General features: G+C 38.3%; 1 protein-coding gene across 1 annotated transcript in view; it reads left to right on the forward strand.

The window, feature by feature from the left end:
* The first annotated feature begins 6,785 nt into the window (after positions 1 to 6,785).
* The window catches only part of LOC103056601 (uncharacterized), a 74,224-nt gene continuing 63,166 nt past the window's right edge, over positions 6,786 to 17,843 (forward strand). Inside the window, 10 exon segments of the mRNA XM_088141692.1 lie at positions 6,786 to 7,283; positions 9,772 to 9,886; positions 10,106 to 10,279; positions 11,885 to 11,991; positions 12,875 to 13,012; positions 13,620 to 13,768; positions 15,614 to 15,647; positions 15,739 to 15,808; positions 17,463 to 17,523; positions 17,620 to 17,813. Of these exon segments, the coding sequence (XP_087997818.1) occupies positions 7,033 to 7,283; positions 9,772 to 9,886; positions 10,106 to 10,279; positions 11,885 to 11,991; positions 12,875 to 13,012; positions 13,620 to 13,768; positions 15,614 to 15,647; positions 15,739 to 15,808; positions 17,463 to 17,523; positions 17,620 to 17,813 (1,293 nt within the window). The 5' untranslated portion in view covers positions 6,786 to 7,032.

Here is a 17,843-nt window from a genome sequence, read left to right on the forward strand (position 1 = left end):
CCCCAAATTATGCTAATTATAAGTCAGAGGGCTAATGAAAACTATCCACTGAAATTTGGCCCTTGTTAAGCTAGATGAAAGAATCTTGTTCTTCCTTCTTCACTTCTGGAGCAGCTGAGAAAAATTGGTATGATGATGATCAACATGTTGGATTTAATTTATGCAACTGGTTCCATTTAATACATTTGTGCATGATTTCCCATTGCTCTAAGAGTACTAAATGAAACATGAGAAGCTTCCCTAAGAAAGCTCATAGATACTATCAGTATCATGATAGGAATATAACTGGTCATTTCATAGCACTACATTATATGACATTATTGTGCTTGGTTTATTCTGAATGGCTTGTAAATGATAACGGTTGCTCAACTCAACATTACACTGGAATTAATCTAAAGGACTAACATAAAATATGTTCAAATCCAAGCACTTTTTTCTTTTCTACTCCACTCTCCCAGCAGCGATAAAGGTAAGACGTGTTACTGCACACCTATCTTGATCTGAGTATTCTATTCACTGCTGACCTCTAAAATAACCTTCTACTATGCTGGCACGTAGCCCAGAAAAAGCAGCTGGTGGCTCTGATTGCAATCTGGAGTCCATATGTAGGAAAGCAGGAAGTTTATCAAACTGCAGAATACAAGTTATCTGTAATAATAAATACCCTTCAAGTAGCAAATCAAATGACATACAGAAAGAAATCCCCTGACTAGCTTAACATTATAACTGACTAGTAATTCTACTTAATATTCAGTGCAGTACTCATTTAAATCTGTACTATGAAAGATTTCGGTGCTAATAAAAATTATCTATGATCATATCATTGGCCTGAAAACATCAATTTCATCATGCCAATCAAATTAATGGACTAATTTTCAGAACCAGCCAGCGTCAGCTTAATTCTTGTCATGGTTACATCACTTGGCCATCAAACAGTTTTAGAGAAATTATTGGCACTAATATCAATAACTTCCTTTCCTTAATCTTTCCAAACCCATTTGTCTAAATATCGGATTGATTAATTGATTATGTGGCATCAAATCATTTTTGACTACTAGTGACCAGATAGATTTTCTCCATTACAATCTATTCAGGTCTTCCAATGGTGCATTCATCATCACTTTAACTGAATCCATCCATCTTGCTGCTGACCGTCTTCCCTTTCCTTTCACCTCTAGTATTAGAGCCTTTTCCAGAAAGCTAGGTCTTCACATAATGTGTCCAAAGTAGGATAAGTTGAGCCTGGTCATTTGTGCCTCAAGTGAGAACTCTGGGTTGATTTGTTTGGTGATCCATTAGTTTGTTTTCTCGGCTGACCGCAGTATTCTCAGGAGTCTTCTCCAGCACCAAAGTTCAAAAGTGTTAATACTCTTCCTATCCTGCTTCTTCAAATTCCAACTTTCACTTCCAAAGTGTGTTACAGAGAATACATGGCTTGCATGATTCTGATCTTTGTAGGTATACAGACATCACAGCGTTTGAATATCTTTTCCAAGGTATTCATAGCTACTCTAGCAAGTGCTAATCTATGGCAAATTTCTTGACTGCTTGTTCCTTTACCATTGTTGGTTAATCATAAAAGGCAGAAGTTATCCACCACTTTGATATCTTCATTGCCAATTATAAGGGCGATTGTTCTACCTATTGTTATTAGTTTGGTCTTGATATTTTAGTCCTTTTTTTTCACTTTGCTCCTTAACTTTTATTATTAGAGTTTACAGATCCTTTACATTTTCAACTATCAGGGTAGCATCATCAGCATAGTGCAGGTTATTGATGTTTCTTCCACCAGTTTTAAAACCACACTCATTTTCTTCCAATCCAGCTTCCCTTAATATACATTCAGCCTGTATGCTGAATAAATAAGGGAAGAGTATACAGCTTTGTTGCACCCCTTTGCCAACCTGGACCCAGTTTGTTTCACCATATTCTGTCTGTACGATGGCTTCCTGACCTGTGTATAAGTTTCTCATGAGAACATAAAATGTTCTGGGATTCTCATTTTTCTGAGCACATTCCACAGCTTGACATGATTGACATAAGACCAAGTACTGTTCTTGCTATACCTTTCCTAACTATAAAAGCTACACTGTTCCTTGTTTTTCATGTCCTGAGTAATAAACAGTGTGATTTTCTGACTGAAAGTGTCCAATCCCAGTCCATCTCAATTCGCTGATGCCTAAGATGTCGATTTGTAATAATTTCATTTCAACTTTCACTGTGTGGAGCTTTGCCATGTTCATGCTTCTTCCTTGTTCCTACTGTAATTTTATCTTTGCAGATTTGGATTTTCTTTTCCTATATGGCAACATCAGCAACTGGATGTCCTGAAGGCTTTAATCTAGTGACACCATAAACATCACTAGTACTCCAAAAGATTTTCAGTAGTATGTTGAGTGCCATCCAACCCGAGGGGCCCATTATCCAGCACTGTATTGTCAATCATTTTATATTTTCTATCCATGTGGTATTCTTGGTAAAAATACAGGAGTGGTTTACCATTACCTTATACTGCATGGTATGAACTTTGCAACTGTCACTAAAGTGATCATCTGCCTCCAGCAACTTTCTATATTGCTGTTGCCCAATATAGATGCTTGCTTGCTTTAGCTGGGCAGCTGGGATGACCTTCATTCCTTGGGTGACCCTGCTGGAAATATATGTTCTTGGCATACACTCCCAACATTCTTCATTAATCCCTCCCAGGAACACCTGACACCACAATGAGGCAGCACATCAGGAGCTGGGGTGGGGGGAAACATTTATTCAATAATAAATAAAATGATTCAGGGCTGGCTTCACCACTGACTAGCTCTGGCCTTTATGCACACCTTCTGGCCTTCACGTACATCTTCTGACTTTGCTTGGAAACATGTGCTTCCATTTGTTTAGATAGCCAGTTTTTGAATAATTGGGTGGAAGGAGAGGAGAAATAGTAAATCCTATGATAGTGAGACAAAAGTGGAGCAGTAAATTTTATTAAGTGAAAACTGTTGCTGCCAAAAGTAATTCATTTTGAAGAGATACTGGTGGGGTAAACCAAATAATTACATTAAGGGAGAATACGGAAAAAGATGTTTGATGAAATAATGAAGTGAAAGAGGTTGCAGATGAAATGGAGATTCAGTGGCTGCTCTCAAAACTGAAGATAAATGAAATATATTGTGTAATGGGTGTATATGGAGAAAATGTATCAAAGACAGCAAAATACAGAAAATTTATAGAGAAAAAGAAAAAAAACAATTTGGATGGAAATAAAAATAGGTTTAAAAGTAGGAAAAGGGGCTAAAGAAAGAGCTCCAGCAGAAGAAATGGAATTAAAAATAAAAGTGATTGAAGTGATGATTTTGGATAAAACTGAAGTGAAAGCAATGCTGAAAGTATTTTAGAGATTTATATGGGAATAATAGTCATATGCCGTTGAATGGAATTGAAATAATATAATTCTTAGTACAGGTAGTCTCTGGGTTAAGAACACTCAGTTTACAGATGACCCATAGTTAAAAACAGAGCCTACTGTAGCAAAACTTGAATTAAATACACAATGATTCAAGTTAAATACACAATGGTTCCAGTTAATTACACAATAGTACTTATATAGTATTATACAATAATACTGTTCCGCTTACATACAGATTCAAATTAAGAATCTTGGGAACAGAACTTGTTCTTAAACTGGGGACTATCTGTATCTAAGAAGAATGAAGAAATCATAAATACTGTGAGATTATTGAAAAAATGGTAAGAGTGGAGATGATATAACTGGAGAAATGTTTAAAATATGAATGTGTTTACTTAATGGCTTTGTGGTTTGTTTAATATACATGTGAAGGCTGCATCATTCTGACTGATAAATTACAACAGGTGGTAGTGAAAAAAATCTGAGAAATGCAGTGTGTTTTATGCCAGGCAGGGGGTGGACGGACTAGATTTTTTCCCTTGAGAAATGTACAACTGCAAGAAAATTTATTGTATGTTTGTTGATTTGGAGAGAGTGTATGATAAAGTGAATAGGCTTAAATTACAGGATGTTTTGTGTGAATACAGAGTTGAAGATTGGTTGCAGAATGAGATGAGAACAGTATGCGATGCAAAGAAAGTATCCACAAGAATAAATGGAATGTTAACCTACTGGCTCAGTACCAAGCTGGCAGCGGTGGCATGTTCAAGAGTCTGATAAACATTCCCATTCTGGACACCTGAACGTTCTTCTTTTATCAGTTAGAAGAACAGCCTCTTTGTTGCTTCACACAGAAATCATGGTTATAAGGCTGAGAAAGTTCCTGGTTTAACAGGTGGGAGATCATATGGCTTTTGAAAGTGAAAACAATCCACTTCAGATTTCTGTAACCTAATTGCTCTTCCCTTTCAAAAAATCTGGTTAAGGAAGCCTCTGTGAGAATCTTGCTTTTGGATGTAATAGGCTGTCAAGAGCATAACTCAGGGATAAAAATAGAGGGAATGCTTATGGTGATGCTGGAGGTGTGTTAACTGGAGGTATGAATGGCCATGTGATTTTTGTATTCAAATGATACAGAATGTTGGCTGAGAACCAAAGGATTTCCAATAAATGATGTAGTATGAGCATGATGTAACATGGCGTATGGATCTGAAAATTAATGTATCAAAGATCATGGTATAGTAGTTGCATTTGACAAAGAAAACAGAGCAAACAACTGACTGCAAGTTACACAAATGATAAAAAAATGAGAGAAAGCAGATGAATTTGGGTACCTTGGCAGAATGTTTAGTTAAATAATGGAGAATCAAGAAATTTTACAATGTGGAAATGCTAGTAGAAAGATAGTGGGTAGTAAGTGGTCTGCTGCAAAGAATGTTGTAGAAAAAGGCTACCTAGGCAGTTTCCTTTCTTTGCTTCACTTCAGCCCTATGGACAAATCTGCTATGTAGACAACTGAAGGATGAGGGTCTGAACTCTCAAAGTTTGGTTTAACAACTTCGATATATTATTTCAATGATATCTCTTAAGAAATAAAGAGGTTTTCCCATTTTGAGTAAAGAGCTACAGTTCAATAACAGAAAGGGAGGAAAGGTGGACAAGCTTATGGCCTCTACTGAAAACCCAGAGAGAGAGAGCAGAAACTGTGGTAGCCCCCCAGAGCCAGCCAGACTAGACAGAGTTATATTAATCTCAGATGTATCACTATCTCAAAGAGAAGAAATAAAAAGCTTTGAATTAATGAAAACCTTAGTCAGTGTCTAAACAGATGGCCTGCAAATTTACAGGTCTGGAAATTAGCATATCTGGGATCCATGGAGAAGTTAAAACTATGAAGACATAAGCTCTTCTTTAATAATGATTTGTCAACATTGAAGAGAATTATTATTTCCCATGAACCCAGAACTAAGACTTTAGAAGAAAAGGAACAATCTCATGAAAAACATATTACAGATCTGTAAAACTAAATTAAAGTACACCAGCAACTCACCAGAAACAGTCATTAAAAATAATGTTTCCACCTTTGGATATAGAATAGCAGAAGCCTCTATTAATTTACATGGAATCAACATGCATTCAGGAAATATCATTGCCAACTGATTTTAAACTTGAGATACTGAATGCTTACAGATAAAGAGAGGCAATGCCTAGAGATCTGCCCCTGTAACTGTTAAATTCCTAAAGCCTAGCATCAGAGGCCAACTTCTACAAACTCCAGGACAGACCACTGAATTGAAACATCATGGAAATAAAATAATGAATTATCCAGACCTTCCTTTGCTGGTGTCTAAGAAAAGCTTTGATTTGGCATGTACATTAGAAGGAACAAAGAAGTTAAATACCTTTTTTCCTATCCAGCAGTCATCTGCCTTTCTCCTGCAGAACAGATCAAAGGATTTACAGGCCCATCTGATGTTGCAGAATGTTAAGAGGCTCTGTACTTATCTGTACTGCAAGATGAATAACAATCTTGCCTTTTTTTCTTCTTGATTCCCTTAACAGTCACTACTACTATACTAGTATAAAAAGCTTTTTTTTAATATCTTTATTCCAGAGTTGGAGGGGGCAATACCCTAGCCAAACCAGAGGTTTAAAATGAAGTTATTCTTTTATTTTTATGTCTTTTTTAAGTTAATAAAGTTGGAGATAGTATTTTCTTCTTTTATCACATTTTAGCATTATATTTAATATTTTTAGGCTAGAAAGGGCAACTAAGAAGTTTTCAAAGGAGAAGAAAACAAAGGTATATTTTGGAGAACTGGACTGGGATCCAGCAATTCAAACTGCAAACAACTTTATGAAGATGTTAATTATTATTAATTATTAATTGCAAACAACATTATTAAAGAAAGACATTAGTTTGGGTTGTTCAATACTTGCATGGAACCATTACAAAACTGGGTTTGGATAAAAGCGACTGATAAGACGTTCAATGCTGTGCGGCAGCTCTCCCCACTGACAATCGGGAACAAACTGAGAAATAAACTTCTGGTACTGATCTACAAAGTTATAAAGTTTTCTGAGTTGCATGCAATAGGCTCGAAGACGAGAATGGTATGCGCCAAGCTTTTGGGTGCAATCTATTTTGCAGCCTCTTCACTAATTTCACGGCCTGTCAGCTTGACTTTACAGCTGCCACCGTTATTTTCGCCAAATTGCCGACATCCTTCCACCCCAACCTACCCAGAAAATGAAACTCGGGACGCAGGAATGACGGAAGAAAACCGCGCCTGCGCCTTGTTAAGCAACATAGTGGCGCTAAGGGAAAAAGGTGAGCACGCATGCGCAATCCCGCCCAGGGAAGCCGTTGCCTTGGTTACCGCGCTCCAGCTTGCCGTCTCCTCTTCCCTCACTCTGACGCCGTAGAATCGGTGCCCGCGAAAGCTTGGATGGGACGCCCCGTTTCAACTGCCGTCACCCAGCCGGAGTCTGTGGCCGGCATTGACTGCACCAGGCGTCCATGCTGCTGCCCAGCGAGATCATGGGCGCGGGAGTGACTTGGTGGCGGCAACTACCGCGGCCCACGCCGTGACTCAACGGCTTCCTCCCCTTCCACGTCCTCCCTGAGGAGGATGAAGAAGATGAAGAAAATCTTGGGGCTGGGGAGGAAGAAGAAGGAGCAACAATCTCCGTCGCGGAGCCGAGTCGTGGCTTCTGCCTCTGCCCCAGCCGCTCTGGGCTGTAGCGGCGGCGACGGCGGCGGCTATAAGACGCGCAGCAGGGACCTGAGTAAGCTGCACCGAGCGGCGGCCGAGGGAGACCTCGGGGAACTCCGACACCTCCTGCAGAAACACGACCTCAATGAACAGGATAAAGCTGACAGGTGGGAAGACTCAGGCCTGGGTTCGACCCTCGCCTCGTGTTCACACGAACACCCTCTCTCCTACCCTTCCTCCCTCGTCGGTTACTTGGGCAAGTGAAGGGGCCATCCTCGCCCTCCACTAGGCTCCGGGGGTGGGATTTCCCCCCGTGAGGTCCGTCACGTGTCCAAAACATGCCCACGTGGAGGAGTGTGGGAATTTCACGGGTGGCTGAGCGGGGAATTTGTTCTTGGGAGTCTCCCAGTCACAGTCCGGCGTGGAAGCTTGCTGTGGCGCTGAGGTTAAGTGCATGTTTTCACCCAGCACCTCCACGCTGTTGGAAGGTGACTTTATGACCTCTTGATGGCATGAGGCGCTAAAGTAGATTGAGGCCCACGTTTTGTGCTTAAAAGAAACTCTTAACGAATAAACACCAATCTACAGTAGGAAGTTTGTAATGTGTAAAATGTGAAAGTTTTCAGTCCTTTTAGAATCCGTAAATGGGAATAGATTCCTGGATATAATTTAATTTCTTTCCCCACTTTTACCAGACACACTATAAGTAGAGCTATATTATGCTTAATACTGTGCAACTGCCTTCAAGTCCCATCTTACAGTATATCTTTCTATTATCATTCCTATTAACTCCTACTGTTCAAGCATACTTTTTCATATATCCCTATTTTTTTATGTTGAGCTCTGCTGCTAGTTCCTGTATTATGTAAATAATGTTACAGTGAAAGTATTTATTGAGAAAAGGCAGGATATAAATAATGCAGATGTTTAGAATCCTGGAAACAGCTCAGTATGTAAATGTCAGTGTTGGATAGGGAGTTTTGCAGTTTAAATTTTTAAAAAGCATACTTTAAGAGAACATTTAGATAAACCATTGCTATAACAGGAATTTTCACTTTCCCCCCATCTGTAGCCATTACATTAATATCTGTCAGTAACAGACAAATAGTGGCTGGGTTACCTTAGAATTTGTAATAAACTGTCATCAGTTATTACTTCAGTTGCATTGTATCAAAATATTTGTATCTGAAATCAAGTAAATGATATTCACTTTTACTGTATCTTAGGCATTATTCTTTATTTATTTATTTTATTGGATTTCTCTGCCGCCCATCTCCCCCACAATAGGGGACTCTGGGCGACTTACAAAAAACATTAAAACTATAAGTACATCTAAAACACATAACACACCCAAAATTTAAAACAATACTAAAGAAAGGAAGATCCAAGCAGATGGCAAATCAGGCTGCGGAGAGCTGGACACTATGGGGCTAGCCATCCCCCTGCTTGACGTATTTGCTCCCCACCCCAGGCCAAGTGGCAGAACCAGGTCTTCAAGGCCCTTCAGAAGGCCAGGAGTGAGGGGGCCAATCCCAGAAGCAAACTGGTACCCAGTGCAGCTCACGGAACAACTGTGTTACATGGGCCCTTCTTGGGGCTCCAAAAATAGCCCGCACAGCCACATTCTGGACCAGCTGTAGCTTCCGGATAGTCTTCAAGGGTAGCCCCATGTAAAGCACATTGCAGTAGTCTATCTGGGAGATAACAAGGGCATGAGTGACTGTTCGAAGGGCATCCTGATCCAGGAAAGGGCGTAACTGATGCACAACCCGAAGCTGTGCAAAGGCCCTCCCAGCCACAACTGCCACCTGCTCTTCAAGCAGGAGCCATGAGTCTAGGAGGACCCCCAGATTACACACTGGGTCTGTCTGGGGTAGTGCCACCCCATCGAGCACCAAAGAAGACAAAGATGACTTTCTTGCAGAGTGTAATTTATTTCCTGAAGTGGGAAGAACTATTTAAGCCTGCAATTCTATATACAGTAGAGCTTACTTCTGAGCATACAGAGTACATGGGTGCATTCCACTTTGTCATATGCTGAATAATAGTTTTAAAATACAGTACTTGCTGAATACAGTGAGTTTAAAATACAGTGTCTTGTTGCTGTGCTCAGTCTTGCCATGGTGTATGACCTGTGACATGAAACTATCTTCCACAACCTCACCTTAGTAGCAGAATTTGGCTGTTCCTCACCCAGTTTTAAGCCTCCTACACAGCTGTTTCTGTTTCAGTTAATGACTGTGTTTCAACCTACATATGAAATTGATGATCATTAGCACCTGCTTGGTATACTTGGTTAATCATACACCTGACTCTCATCCCACAAGAACCCTGACTTTGTGCAAGTGTACAAAGTGTGCAAGTGTAAGAATTGATGCTGGTTTGAAGCCAAAGGGTAGTCACACCAAATACTGATTTGATTTAGATTTTTCTTCTGTTTGCTCACTTTGCATTTTGTAAACTGATAAACATAAACAATTACAATATATATATTTTTGAAAGCATTCTTACTTTACAGCATTTTTTCACACCTGCCTAAAACTTTTGCACAGTACTGTATATTTCAAAGATACAAAATCAAATGGCTCTTAGGGGACAGAAAGCCCTACTCTATTCTTAGTTACATGTTGATTGAATCTAACTTATTTCTTCTAGAACACCTTTGCATTTTGCCTGTGCTAATGGATATACAGACATTGTTACTTTCTTGGTGGACAACAAATGCCAACTAGATATCTATGATAATGAAAAGAGAACTCCATTAATGAAGGTATGCATTTAACATAGTGCAAATTTACTAGTCATATAAATTCAGATTTCTATAACTTCTGTGCTAATCAAAAACTATCAGTATAATAAATTGCTATTACTGTTTACAATCAAAAGGGACCAAGGAAAAGTTTTAATTTTGTGTTATTTAAAATACAAGCAGTGTTAATTAGGTGTATGAAAATAAGTTGTAGAGTTAACATCGTCTTATATGTTTCAGGCGGTGCAATGCCAGCAAGAATTCTGTGCTGTTTATCTGCTTGAACATGGAGCAGACCCTAATCTGAAGGATATACACAACAATACTGCCCTCCACTTTGCTGCCTTTAATTCTAGTATATCTATAGCAAAATATCTGCTTGAACATAATGCTCACATTGAAGCACAAAATAAGGTAAAATTCTAGTAGTTTACTTAATATGTCAAGTAGTTTTTAATTTTGAATAAGCCAGTAAGTATTTTATTTTGAATTTTTTGAATGTTTAAAATCATTCATGGAAGAAAAACACTGCATTATTTACCAGGAGACTAATGTGTAATAATAAGCAAATATTTGTGGCCTAATAAACTGGAGCTTGAGACTCTTCGCTCCTTATTTTGCTTGAATAAGTTGACTTCGATTTGTAATCTACTCTTAAATATGCTTGTGCTAGCTTTCAGATGTGAGTTTGTTTGGGCATACTTAACCATAATCTCAGGTTCTAATGTCATACAAGCTATCCCTTCCTAGAAGATTGTTAGAATAAATGAAGTGGGAGCAACTTAGGATATACAGTGGTACCTCGGGATATGAACACCTCTACTGACGATCTTTTCGGGTTACGACCAGCTCTGGTCGCAAAAATTTACCTCGCTATGCGAACTCCGCCTCGGGGTACGGTCATTTTTCCACCCTGACACGTGATCCGCAGCCATTTTTCCGCTCCTGACACATGGTCCGCGGCCGTTTTCCCGCCACGCAGCGCCCGGCCGTTTTCCCGCCCCTGACGCATGGTCTGCGGATGCCAGAACGGATTAACGGTAATTACATTGAACCTTATGGGAAAATTTGCTTCGGGGTGCGACCAGATTCGGAGGGTGGAACGGATTAACCGGATTTACATTGAACCCTATGGGGAAATTTGCGTCGGGTTATGACCAACTTGGGATACGCCCAGAGTCACGGAACAGATTAAATTCATATCCCAAGGTACCACTGTATGCCCAGCATGTAGCTCATTTGCCTCATTTACTTTGGCTTCAGATGTGAGCCTGAGCACTTTCATTATGAATTAAATATTTACTTCCAAATATAAATTAGTCTTTGTCTCTTTTTCCTTCTCATTTCCCATTACTTTAGGTAATGTACACAAACTGCCCATTATCCACGTACAAACAAAATGTACTTGTTTTTTGTGGGATTGTGATATTGTTAAAATGACTGTATCATCAATAGGAGTAAATAGTAGAAAACAAAAGAGCCAGTTTGGTATAGGGATTAAAGGCAGTAGGCTAGAAGCCAGGAGACTGAGTTCTAGTCCCTTGATAGGCACAAAACCATCTGGATTACTTTGGACCTGTCACTCATTTTCTCAACCTTAGTAAGAAGGGAATGGCAAACCACTTCCAAAAAACATTGCCAAGAAAACTGCATGGACAGTTGCCAGGAATCAAGACAGGCTTGAAGGCACTACATATACAGTAGCACTATTTTAGATTTGCAGTTACGCAGTTCTACTTTTTCCAATAAAAAATTTGTAGTTATAATGGTCAAATCTGGTCTATTGTACAAATGTTCGAAATTATCTGAGACTTGAAAGCCAAATAGGAATACAGAAAATATTATCTCCAAGATGTTTAACTCCCACTGGACCCCATCTAGAAGCAGATGAAAAGAAAGAAAACCTCTGAACATCCTTTTTGTTTGGCTTAGATAAAGGATAGATTGAATTTCATTGTATTTGTTGCATGGTAAATAGAAACTATATGTGCACATACATATTTCTTTTTTTGTTTTCAGGATGGGAGCACACCATTAATTGTTGCTGTTGGTGAAAATAATCGAGAAATGGTAGAGTTTCTTCTTAAAAAAAAAGCATCTGTAGATGCCACAGATAAATTGGGAAGGTATAGTTTGGTTCATTTAGATGATACCTCTCCCAGGATTTTAGAACTGTTTTTAAGTATTCATGTCCCATAACGTGATGGATAATCAGTCTGCTAGAATAATATTTCCTGAATGTAAAAACTCCTTACCAGTGTCTTGCTTCTATTATTAAGACTACATTTTAGTCTTATCTAAAAGGTTTTGTTTCCAGCTGTGTTGCAAACTGCCTTTAGGATCAAAAGATAAATCCTTGAAAAAAAATATATATGTAGGTTGGTTAAGGTGGTTTGCATTTTAGAGGAGATAGTGATGTTTCCTTTTGTTCAATACCATTTTCCATTTGTTTCAGTAAAAAAAAAGTACAACTGAATAGCTTTTATGTTTAGTTTGTATTTTATTATAAACAAGTCTTCATGTCCTCCCCTGTCCACTTTTTTGGTGGGGTCTTTCTATTATTAATTTAAGTGATCCATCTAATGCACTGGAGGCAATTGCTTCCTAGTAGAAAACTCCATTTGTTGGGTTTCTCTGATATAAAGGGAAGAAATTAATTCAGTTAAAAGTTATTTTAAAATGCAAGTGACCTTTCTGAGTCTTATACACAGAACAAAAAAACACTTTATTTGAACCTTACTGCACAGATGTTCTGTCTTTGTATAGATATATTTTGCTCCTTAAACATAAAGCATTAGAAACAGGTAGCTTTGTATAATGTGAAAACTCGTAAGTGTAGTTTTGAAATGTTTAAATTTTTATTAATTGTATTAGAAAATATATTAAAGAGGTTTTTTCCCTATCTTTTTGCAAGAGAGAATAATCTTGAATGAATTCAGGGAGTTAAAGCATTAGTAAAGGTTGATGATACACAGTAATTTTTTTGGGGGGGGGGTTCTCCTGTTTCAGAACTCCACTATTGATTTCTGCTTCTAATAAAAAACGTGACTTAACGAGTGTTCTTCTCGTCCATGGATCGAATGTTTCCCATAGAGATGAAAGTGGATGGTCAGCAAAAGATTATGCTATGATAAGTGATGATCCCATGTAAGCTCAAACTTTTGCCTTTTTCAGTGTCTCTTAACGAAGAAACAAAGCTATCCTACCTGGAAAAAGATAGCATGTTGTAGCATAGATAGCAAGTTAGTAGGTTGCTAAAGTACAGTGGAACCTCAGGTTACGAATGCTTCTGTTAACGAACTTTTCCGGTTACGACCAGGTCCGGCCGCAAAATTTTGCTTCAAAACTCTGCCTCGGGGTACGAACAGGATACGCGGCCATTTTCCCTCCCGTGACATGGTCCGCGGCCATTTTCCGCCCCTGACACGTGGTCCGTGGCCATTTTTCCGCCCCTGACACGTGGTCGTAGGGAGGGGGACTCTCCCTCCAAGCAATAGCCGCCTCCCTGTCCTCCACGCCAGAATGGATTAACGGTAATTACATTGAACCTTATGGGAAAATTTGCTTGGAGTTGCGACCAATTCGAGTCGCGACCAGAGTCGCGGAACGAATTAAGTTCATAAACCGAGGTTCCACTGTAGTATGCAAATAACTAACTCATTGCTTTTGATTTAACATTGTTCTTCTGGCTTGAGATACATTTATTTTCTTTAAATATTGTGATGACATTTAATGCATGTACGTTTTCCTTTAGCCTTATTCAGTGTATTGCTGACTATGCCAACTGGAAACATAGAGAAGAGGACTCCTTTGATGGTCAAAAAGTCCTGTCTATATTAAGCAGTCCAGAAAAGGATGGGGATACTGGTATTACACTGGGTGCTCCTGCTACAAATAAAGAAGGTACAGTTTTATATAGTAAAAATAGCTACTCAGATAGTACAGCCTCCCCCCCCAAGTGGAAGTAGATATTCCTGCTATTGTTCGTAGAAACTTTTTATTTTGTACTGTAGGGTTGCAGAATATTTCCAACACAGCATGAAGAGGACAAGAAGCAGGTTAAATTTATACTGTCCCAACACCAAATTCCACATGAAGTTGCTGCATTGTAGTGAAATTCTATTTACCTGTTATTTAAGCCGCTGTTCGAATAAGAGTTGAACAATGACATAGCAAAGCAAACAGATGCATTTCCTTGACCATTGGAAGCTCATCTCCAAAGCAGTCTTGGCATTCAAGCTGTTTGATATTGCAAAGTGGAGTCCTTGGGGTTCTCTGAGCTTGGTAGTTTTCTTGCAAACGTTTCGTTACCCGGCTAGGTAATATCTTCAGTGCTAGAATGGAGTGGGGTTTGCTCTCTGTTTTTATACAGAGGCATGCCCTGCCAGTGTTGATGGGGGTGAGTCCCCCCCCCCCGTTAGTTCCTTGATTAGGGTATTGTTTACTGCTTGATTGTATGTCTGGTGATAATCTTGGTATTAATCTCTGCTTATCTGGGTGATGATTGTTGGTGAGGAGATGTTCTCGTCTTTTGTTTCCTTCTATTGTCTCTTTTGAATAGTGTGTAGATGTTGTTTATCTCTGTGTGCCTGTTGATGGCTGCCTTGTCTGAATACTAAGCTTCCAGGAATTCCCTTGCATTTTTGCATTTAGCTTAGTCTAAGATGCTGACAGTTTCCCAGTTGAAGCTATGGTTAAGTCTGTCCATGTGTTGTGAGATTAAGGAGTTTTCATTGTGTCTTCTGACTGCTTAGTTGGTGTTCATGAAGGTGCTCTGCTAGCCTACTGCCTGTCTGTCCTACATAGTGGTTGTTACAGTCCCTACATTGTATGTTGTAGATGACTCCTGTTTTTCTTCTTGGGCTACTGGGTCTTTGGTTTACTTAAGATGTTTTGGAGGGCTTTGGTTGGTTGTTGTGCTACAGACATGCCATGTGGTTGTAATAGTCTGTTGGCCATTTATAAACTTAAATAAGTTTGTAGGATCATAGATAGACTTTGTAGAGTCTAGTGAAAATTTATACCACTGGCTGAATATAGTTTTTGAGCCCAAGCCTCAGATACCCTGTTGGCATTGTTGTAAGAATGAACTTGTTATTTGTTTTTATTTATTTATCAGCTTGCTGATTTTATCACCATAGTAACTCTATGCAGCTTGTTAGTCTAGATCACATGCTTGGTTGCTTATTTAGAGTCACCCGTTGGGGGAGATGGGCGGCATACAAATTAATAAATAAATAAATAAATAAGTATGAAAATTGGGTTGATTCTGTGTGAGATCTCTGAAATGCTTATGGGGTTTTGTGGATGTAAGCCTTTTTTGGTACTTCACTCTTAGAATAACATATCTAAGTCACTCTTTTACTGAACCAAATAAAAAGTTGCTATTAGAATGGAAATTCCACAAAACAAGCAGTAAAAATTTTAAATCGTGTACTACTGTACAACTTGAGATGCAATTGACTGCAAAGATTTATACCAAATATAACTTTAATTCCAGTTTAAGAATTGGTAAAGCTTACAACAGATGCAAAAATCTAATTAAATCATTTCAATGCTTGCCAACTTTTGTTTGGCTTCTAAATGTATACAAAAGTATATGAGGCAATTATTTTTTATTTTTAAGATAATTTTTCTTCGTTTGAAACTTCTGTAGCTTAAAGATTCTTAATATAAAAAGTTCTTTATAATTTTTTGTCACTTGATTTCCTGTATTTTTATTTCTCTGTGTATTTGGGTTTTGTACAGTTTTGGATAATCACTCTTCTGGAGATTCAGTAAGGTAAGATTTAAATTTGATTTAAATTCAGGAAGTTCTGTGAAACTGGAAAGAGGTAGATTCTTATTTTTATACATATGCATTTATGTTTAAGGAATTCTGAAAAAACAGATGATGATAGCTGGCTTTCTTCAGAAGAGGAGGAACTAGGCTACAGTCCCAAGGTAGGGTTTTGCCCTGTGTATGCTCAGAACTTCTAACACTGAGAGACTTAGGATACTAATTAATACTTGTTCTGATGGAAGGAAAATATGAACCACAATTCAAACCTTAACTTTAATGCAATGTATGCAGCTTGATGTTACAGCTAATTCCAATTCAGAGTTCATGGATGAGATACTAAATTAGAATTACTGGAAAACTGAAGCAAAAGCTTTTAATCTGCTATTCGAAATCAGCCATGGAATAAGGGGACAGAATATCCTATCCTCTAGTTTCAAGAATTTGGATGCAACCTGAAAAATGCGCTCCAAGGGAGTGCCTTAACCAGAAAACATATTTTGACGTGCAATAAGAGCAAAACAGCTCCTTTCAGGATGGTTCCATCAGAAAGATTAATGTGTCTTGTTTTTGACAAAGCAAAACATTTTAAATATTTCATGTGAAAGAAAATATTCAGAGTGTTCCACCCTGTAAACCCTTTGCTTTTTGTCCTAGTTTCATAAAATTAAGAGGGACAGCAGGCCATGCTGAGTTTCACCTATACCCACCCTACAGGAAAAGAGGTTAAAACATTAAAAAGACTTCGCACAGCAAACAATGGAAACAGCAGTTAAGCCCATATTTTACACTATGGCAGGCTTGTACAAACAGCCACAGAATTGAGCATAGAGAAGAAACAGGCAGCAGTGATAGATTCAGTTCAAGAAAGCCAATTAACAACAGAATAGCAAAAGTATACTTATCCACTTGCAAAGTTCAATAAATAAAGCAATACTTTATAAAGCATTTGCAACCTTGAAAACTCAGCATCATGGCAACATTTGTAATGCAATTGCATAGTTTTGTAGTTGGGAAACTGCTTAAAAAAGAAAGCACATAATAAAAACAACAATATTACATTACAATGCATGAACTGGCATTTCTTCATAACCAATAATTCCAAAATTGTTTCTATTCTGAAACTATAATTTCAGTTTTAATTGTTCTTCCCCACACCAGCCCTTCTCCCTTTAACTAGTTGCATCCAATAGCAGCAAGATAGAACTTAAACCTGCTGTTTTATTGATTGATAATTCTACAAGTCTTCATGACTTGGAAGTATTTAAAACAAGCTGGTCACTGGATCGAAAACAATGTAGAACAAAATATCCTAAGCTTAGAACAAATATGAAATGTTTGGTTCTGAATTTGAGTCAGAAATATTAGAACACAAAGCATTTTCTAAGCTGAGACTACTTGAAATAGCTGTTCTGAACTCAGGATATGGGCATGATTTTGTACTAGCATTTGGATCACCTTTCTTCATTTGAAAAATATGCATAGAATCAGAATTGGAAGGGGGTATTTATGCCATAAATTCAATCCCCTGCTTAATGCAGGAATCCAAATGAAAGCACCCCAGACAGATGGCTGGAATTAAAATAATATGTTTTGATCAGTGTGATGTTACAGTAGATAAGTTTGGTCTAGGACCAGGAAGACCCAAGTTCCATACTGTTTAAATCTCACTTATCTCATACACTGTTTGCAGGATAAAATAGGGAAGGGGAGGGTTGGTACATTTATCAGTCTAGGTTTTTGGGAAGAAGAGCAAAATATAATATAGAAATGGTTGCTACAGTGAAAACCTCTGTATGCTTAAACTTTTATTCTTAGAAAGCAGAAAAACCAAGTTTGGCTCAGCTAATGAAAGTTGCACAGGACTTCAAGAAAAAATGTAAGTTGCTTGAAAAAACAAGTTACAACTATACTGGTTGTCTACAGAAAATATTAATTATGTTTTTAATCTGTGTGTGTTTGTATTTTGATGCAGTAGATGAGAAAGATTACATTGTCCGAACAGAACATTTAGGCAGTTCACAGCAAAATAAAGCACATTGTGAATTTGAAGATTGCAATGAGTCCCTTCCTAAGTCTTTGTTCCAAGTCAAAACCTTCCCTCATTCTGTCCATTCCTCACCTGGCTCCTTTTCCAAATGTTCCCAGAAGGCTTTGCATTCTAAACAGGTAATAAGTTTGAATTCATTCATTTCATTG

This window comes from Python bivittatus, unplaced genomic scaffold (assembly GCF_059951505.1).
Source record: "Python bivittatus isolate LINGU-HERP-01145 unplaced genomic scaffold, Pbiv_v1 ctg000330_np1212, whole genome shotgun sequence".
NCBI lineage: Eukaryota > Metazoa > Chordata > Lepidosauria > Squamata > Pythonidae > Python > Python bivittatus.